This window comes from Montipora capricornis, chromosome 4 (assembly GCF_036669925.1).
Source record: "Montipora capricornis isolate CH-2021 chromosome 4, ASM3666992v2, whole genome shotgun sequence".
NCBI classification, from domain to species: domain Eukaryota; kingdom Metazoa; phylum Cnidaria; class Anthozoa; order Scleractinia; family Acroporidae; genus Montipora; species Montipora capricornis.
This window is the reverse complement of record NC_090886.1, coordinates 53,481,987-53,489,486: the sequence shown is the minus strand read 5'-3', so window position 1 is coordinate 53,489,486 and position 7,500 is coordinate 53,481,987. Positions and strand designations below refer to the sequence as shown.

At 35.8% G+C, this 7,500-nt stretch overlaps 1 protein-coding gene across 3 annotated transcripts in view; it reads right to left on the bottom strand.

Moving 5' to 3' along the window:
- Positions 1-7,500, bottom strand: part of LOC138047400 (uncharacterized) — a 9,878-nt gene that overhangs the window by 1,331 nt on the left and 1,047 nt on the right. Inside the window, exons 3-8 of one of the 3 annotated variants that reach the window (XM_068894239.1) lie at positions 7,498-7,500; positions 6,450-6,505; positions 5,085-5,141; positions 4,773-4,893; positions 3,874-4,040; positions 1-1,030 (exon numbers count right to left, since the gene is read on the bottom strand). The exon at positions 1-1,030 is cut by the window's left edge and continues 1,331 nt beyond it; the exon at positions 7,498-7,500 is cut by the window's right edge and continues 57 nt beyond it. In XM_068894239.1, the coding sequence (XP_068750340.1) occupies positions 932-1,030; positions 3,874-4,040; positions 4,773-4,893; positions 5,085-5,141; positions 6,450-6,505; positions 7,498-7,500 (503 nt within the window). In that variant the 3' untranslated portion in view covers positions 1-931. Of the gene's footprint in view, positions 1,031-3,873; positions 4,041-4,772; positions 4,894-5,084; positions 5,142-6,449; positions 6,506-7,113; positions 7,155-7,497 lie in introns of all 3 variants that reach the window. The other 2 variants (XM_068894242.1, XM_068894241.1) reach the window with 2 other exon arrangements.

The following is a 7,500-nucleotide window of genomic DNA, read 5'->3' as shown; positions in this document are numbered from 1 at the left end:
GCGTTTGGTTAGTAAGAGATTGTTGATTTTATATCATTGGGAAGACTATTAAATAATGTGTTGCAGTGTTGTCAAAAGTTCCGTTTTCACTACAAAAGGACTTTTTTCAGCCTTATCGTATTACTAGAACGTAGTTGTCTGGAAGGAATTATACTATATATGGGCAAATAAGATGGCCAAGAGGGTTCATGAATTGCTTCAAATGTTAATTTTAATAAATTAAATTCTCATCCAAGGAAGCTGATTTAAGTCTATAATATGTTCACATTAATTTCCAGCAAACAAAGCTTGCAGGTAGCAAAATGAACCCTCTGGAGATGCTTATTAAAAGTAAATAGGCTTTAAGGGCAAATAAACTGATTCACGATAATCAGATTTAGATATAGTGTAAGACCAAATTGTCTCTGGCAAGCCGTTTGCAAGGATGGCAATCCCTGAAATTTTCTACTTTTTGCAATGTCAGCATTGTCCCATGAGAGGACTTAGCAACAATATTTAAGTGTTGTTCCTGCTTCAAATTTGTTTGTATTGTGACACCCAGTAACTTTGCGTGGGGATTAATATTGTTTAGTTTGCGACTCTGCAAGTCAGTTCTCATGTTAACCTGTCATCAGTGACAAAGCAGTCCTTCGTGGACAATACTACTAATTATTATTGTTCTATTTCCTGCTCCACCTGCTGGGAGAATACTACCCTAACACAGCACATTATAAGTCTCCTAAGTACACACTGCTCTTGGGAGTGTGATTTTTTAGCACAAAGTTATGTACAAACTTAAGTGTATAATAATAATAATATTATTATTATTATACAATAATTTTTTTATTGTAAAATAGAATAATGTGTTAAATATTGTAACCCTGACGTAAACTCTGGCTTGAACAAGCCCCAACATGAAGTTTGATCCAAGGAGCACTATGAGGGTTGCATCTCAAGTACTTGTAGTAAATTCTGTTGTCTGTTCAACAGGTGGTGATATTTTCCTCTGTTCTGCCAGTAAATCTTGTATGTGCCTCTTAATACACCACACCTACCATTAATACAAATTGGCTGGTTAGTGAAGGGTTAATAATTTATTGATAAAGACAAAAAAGGAACATGAGAAAAGGAAAACACTTTAAAGACAATAATATAGTATAGCCTTTAAAGCTTAAAGCTTATGGGGCAACAAATAGAAAGTGTCAATTCACAAAGGCAATACAGGGAGTTGACAAGCTACGATACTTGTCACATCTGTTGAACACCCATCCCCGTTTTCCCCCTCCTTCAATGTTGATTTCACAACTACTAGCATTTGCCTGAAAAAGTCTCAGACAACACTGAATTAGGGGACAATAAGCTGCGATCTTGTAACACCATGATTCTAGACCTGCCGCTAAGTGTTCCAACTAACTGTGTCCGGTATCGCAGATGCTTAACAATATTGAGCAAACAGCGACCTTAAAAATCAGAGTGCCAAGCCCTAGGGAGGATTTGAACCTACAGCCTCCATAATAGTGGTCAAACACTCTTCTCCTTGACCTACAAGAACTTTTGGGAGCCACATTGCTTATCTAGGTTCTTGGTTGACAACGTGTCCCACTGGTCTGCAGGCTTAACGATGCCACATCCATGTATATTAAGCACTCTAACTACTGCTCCAAAAGACCTTCCACAAAGATTGTATTCAGGTGTATACAAGTATGTCATGGTTCAATGTTACAATTTTCAAATTACTTCAAATTATTTCTTCTGCTTTAGGTGGGAACTGATTGCCAAAGCAGTGAGCAGCAACATGGGTTTTTCTGTAAGTACACAGAAGAAGTGATGCACGCCAATTTTTTTCCTTGGGGATGCCACAGTGATGGCTGCACTCACCTTGACCAATGTAAACTGGGTTAGACTCCATCATATATGGGTTGAGTTTGTTGGTTCTCTACTAATTTACACTGAGATGTTTTTTTTTCTGGGTACTCTGGTTTTCCCCTCTCCTCAAAAACCAACATTTGACTTGAATTGCGTTAATTGCTGATTTCAGTTTACAGCGTCCCCAGTGCTAGAAGGACTAGTCACTTAAATAAAGTTTCTTTCCTTAATGCATGCACTGCACTTGTCTGGGAAATAATTCCTCGCCCCTTCCCAACAGTGACATCCAGAAACCATATTCTCCCAATGACAACTATTAATTGCAATTGATTAACCCTTTCCTTCCAAAATTGGCCATTTATTGATTTAACTTGAATGTCAGATAATTTTAATCATCAATGGGGAACCCGTTGGTGGCAAAAAGGTTAACAATATCTTGTTCCACTCAAAAGCTGTATCCCCTTGAACCATAGTTAATAGATTGGAATGGTTATGAAACCGACAAATTTCGTTGTAGGTTTTTGCTTTCTTTTTTGGCCTCAACCGTGCACAAAACACAATAGTTGTTTACTCTGTACTGAGGAACTAACCAATAGAAAGAGCTTCCAAACCAGTCCCCTCTATTAACTATGCTTGAACCCTTTCTCTTCTAGAAACACTTACAGATTTTACTCTGTCTCGTACCAGATGATTTCACTTGACAATGGGAAAGCCTTAGAGCTGTTTTCAATAGGCCTAATTCACGATGGACGCCATGTTGCTTTTCAAATTGTTATGCAAATTAGCCATGTGTTATGCTGGGGGGCAAACATTGGAAAAAAAGCAAATTGCTGAAAATCGGCTCGTCGAAATATTGAAATAACATTGCAAAAAGTCTATTTTAGTATTTAGAGCTAAGTACCTTTTATAATAATTTTATATCTTTTGATTGCCTTTGACATTTTGACTTTCTACTTCGTTATCTGCTCATTTTTCACTTAAAAAAACATCGAAGTAACTTGTGTAATGATTGTATTTTACTGCTTAGGTGATAAACATTCAATGAATGTGAAACAAATCATCTGTGTAGCTAAGATGTTCATTATAACCTCTCAAACTTGTGTTGTTTGCCCCCTCAGAAGTGTGTCCCTAATTTGCATGATAATAGCAAATCCAACATAGCGGCTATCGTGAAATATTATAAGGTCTATTGAGTGTTGTATAACAAATACCAATCGACCAATCATGGAAAGTGCAAACAGCTCAATGAACCAATCCAAATTCGTAGCAATTACATGTAACTTGCTTGGTTGATAAACTAGAGTGAGATTTTTAAACTGACCACTAAGAGTAGCAATTGCAATTACGTAATAATTACTTTTGACACCCATTTGAAAACTGCTCTAGAGGCTAAAGTAAATACCTCTTACTACCCTAGTTCTTGGCCTGAACTGTACGTTACACATGTAAAGCATGTGGGCCATATAAATCAACAGGAAAAAATGAGGATCCATATTAAACTTATGTTATGTACCAATGAAAAAAACAAGGTTACCAGGACATTAATTTTAATATAACTCTGTGGTAATCTGGAGGACAGGAAACTAGTTGAAGTCAAACAGAACATTTAAATACCACAAATGATTGGCATACATCAAAATAAGAAAAATGAAAAAATCATATTGTAATAGACCTTTTCAGCTTGTACATTTTGTTTTCCCAATACAGATCATGTGATAATACTCAGGAGGTTTGGTCTTTTGTTTTGTTCATTAAAGAGTGCATGCAGGCATATTCATGCTTGCATGCCCTCATTTTAATGAACAAAACAAAGGACCAAGCCTCCAGAGTATTATCATATGATCTGTATTGGGAAAACAAAATGTACAAGCCGAAAAGGTCTATTGTCTTTTCAAAATGGTTGTTTGCATATACTGTAAACTTAATGTTAACAATAATGCAGAATTTGGCCTGCTAAATTAATCAATCATAGTGTGCATACTAGCTGAGAAATAATATTAAGATGAATTATTTAATAGCAGAACTTACTTCAACAGACATACAGAGAGCTCGCCCAGTAACTAATACACCTGTTACTGCAAACTGAGCATGATGTGACATGAGTGGCGACCAGAGACCAGTTTTTAAGCCATACAACCAAACGGGAAGTACATGCAGGCCACAAATTGCAAATGCACCTGCTGGAGTTTTAAATCCTGAAATAAATCAAATAAATATTGTTTCACATGTCTTGATCTCCAAAATGAAATTTATGCAACATTCATACGGTACATTCATATTTCTTAAGAATACCGGAGCAACATCATTAGCTCTAATCGTTTGAACTTGTCTTGTGGCAGAGCCAATCCAGGCAAGGTAAAACTGATAATAATGTATCTTTCATGGTGCAATAAACATTTTATGTTTGGTTAACCCATTCACACCCCTAGCACACCGCCCATTGACAAGTAAAATTGTCTGGCATTAGACAGAGTAAAATCTTCTGGCGTTAGACAGAGTAAAATCTATAAGTATCACTCTTAGGGGTCAATGGGTTAAAAAATTTAAAAATCAGTTCAATTTTGAATTTGCTTTGTTTTAACAGAGTATGATAATGAACCTTAGACAAAGAAATATCAGAAATGGACAGGTTCGAAAAATTTTAAACCAAGAAAAAACTTGAACTACAGCAAATCCAAGATGAAGTGCTAGCACTGCAAGTGTCTTCAAGAGGAGTTAGAGTGGTGCTATTAACCCTTTAAAGGCAGAGGGGCCCACCTTTTAATGAGTAAAATCATCTCGCATTGGACAGGGTATTAAATCAATGAGTTCTCAGACTCTGGGAGTTAAAGGGTTAAATGACATGGTAAACTGAGAAAGCTTAGAAAATGATTGACAACTCTTCTCAAGAACAATAATTTCTACAAATTGGAAAAATCATACATTACCATTAGCCATAACAGTTTGCACCCATGATGGTGGACTAGCCATTGTACTTTTCCAGTTTTCTCCTGATGTATGTGTACATACAAATACCAGCCACTCCACTGCACTGATGAAATAGCCCCACTAAAAAAGAGTTTTCACTAGTGTTTAAATAAATTATGCCCCGTTACATTAAGAGTTTATATGTAATCATCACTAAAAGTTTGGAAAGTTGTCCAGGGTTCTGGATGGTCAGTACAGACCCAGCTGCCCTTGGCCACCAACATCAACCTTTCAATAACAAGTTTAATTCACAATTCATTTTTTATCTTTACCTTGTACAGTAAGGTCCAAAGCATTCCCCTGCTGAGATTGTCACACACAACATCTAACTTCAAGTAAAACAATACAACATTGTTATTCAGTTGGTAGAGCATTGCACCAGCATCGCAGAGGTTATGGGTTTGAATCCTGTTGAGGTTATGGGTTTGAATCCTGTTGAGGCTACCTGAATTTTTCACATGTCTATAACAGACAATTCCTTAAATTTGTGCGAGAATCACCTCATTCTTTCGTCTATTACCTGCACTTAAAAAACTCATTAATAATTCATGAGTCTAACAGCCTATCAAAACACCGATAAAACGTCACGTGTATGAGCTTTATATCCTGATAAAACACTCCTTGTTAATAAGGCATAGCTTGTTTTTCTTGTATGCTAATATTCACCTCTCATAATTTGAAGCATTGTTTTGAGTCCAGAGGGACACACTCTTTGTGGAATGTTTTTGAAGCCGTTCAAAAAACTTACAGCACATGTTTTATCGGGTCTAAAAACATGAGGCGCAGCCGAGTGTTTTTAAACCCAATAAAACATTGCTGCTCGTTTTTTAAACAGTACTTCAAACATACACGCACATTAATGTCATTTCATTTATAATATAGACCGAATGCATTAATGGCGGCCAAAAAACATATTCTTTTGTTTATCTGCTAATTAGACTCACTAGCCTCATTTGCATGTACAAAATACAAAACAAATGTTGCTTGAGAGCGAGGCTAGTAATTCTAATTAGCACATAAACAAAAGAATATTTTTTTGGCCGCCATTTATGCATTCGGTCTATAAGCAAGTAAGTATTATTATTTACTCTTGGAGTTTTAGAGTAACTATAGTAGCTAATATCTACATGCATTGAACAGAAAATCTTTAAGAATCCCAACGGGCTGGAAGCAAACTAGTTCGCTATTTACAAGCACAGCCAGGAAATTGAACCAGGGAATACCTGGAACAAATTCAACAAGTAGTCAGAACGTGTCTTGAGCCCAGGATCTCCGGGCAAGCGTCCTAACCACTGGGCTGCACTGCCTCCTACTATTATCACAGGGTTTGCACACTTATTCAGGCCAAAAATTCAAGGACTTTCCAAGGACTTTTGAGGACCCTACTTTGAAATCTCAAGAACTTTTTCAGTAAGAATTTACCACAAACCAAGCAAAATGTTTGTGTTTAAACCCCTTGTTTTGGGCATACAGATAGTGTAAACCTTGAGCAACAAAAATTATCAACCATAGATCAATAAAAAATCAAGGACTTTCAAGGGTTTTCAAGGGTTTTTAAGATGCGTACGAATGCTGTTATCATTATCAAAAGATATTGAAAAACAAGAAGTAATAAAAGATTAGTTGTAATTCAGTACCCATGCTCCAAATGCAGAGGTTTGATTTAGCTGGCGAGCCACAATTCCATCAATACCTAGAAAAACTCATCATTAATATTAACAATATTTGTGCATTTTTAAATGGCTTGGACAGCATGTATACCAGAGGACATCTTATCTGCATGTATATCTTTGAAAAGTTGAATAAATGACATAACTCCACACTGCCATAATAGAAAATGAGTAGACACTAACTTCAAAAGGTTACTAAGATTTCTCTGACTAACAAACATACTGTACTGGGAAGGCAAACATGGAAAATGATGCCACTTTGGAGCTTGGCTTCCACAGAAAAATATTTTAAAAAACTAAGAACAGCTGCAGAATATAATATTGGTTACAATTCATGTAAATGCAATAATAATAATAATAATAATAATAATAATAATAATAATAATAATAATAATAATGGTTTATTGAATGCACATATTGGCATCTAAGAGATGAATTACAATGTGGTATGTAAATAATTGAAAAATATATAAATATTATAAAATTTACATGCTTTTTGATAGGGACTGGGATTACATTGTATATTTCAAAAAGTTATATTTCAATTCATTTATTAAAAATTTCCTAAATATAAAACCTATCTAATACATTCACTAATACATTTTGACCATAGCCAGAGAAAAACTCTTACCAAACTGGTTTATCCTGTAAAATGAATACAAAAATAAAGCACTAAAAGAGAAAAAACTATAATAAAAAAGATCGCTTTGCACCCCAGCGTACAAAGTTTATGTAGCAGTCAAATTGAAGCTTCAACATTCCCCTTCCTTCCTGGACATTTGACTCCTTTTCCTGCCCAGGGAGAGTGAATTTGATCATCTTAGTCTTCCCAGGGTTGGAGCATTTGATTACCACTCATAGGGGGTGGGGAATTTGATCACTACCCTCGATTTCACTTTCCACATGGGTTGATAATTCATGGCGTACACAAACTTAGATGCATTCAAAGGTAAAGATTCTGCATTCGTGGCTGATTGGTTGAAAAGCAAAAGTGTACAGAAAGAGATATTTATACCTG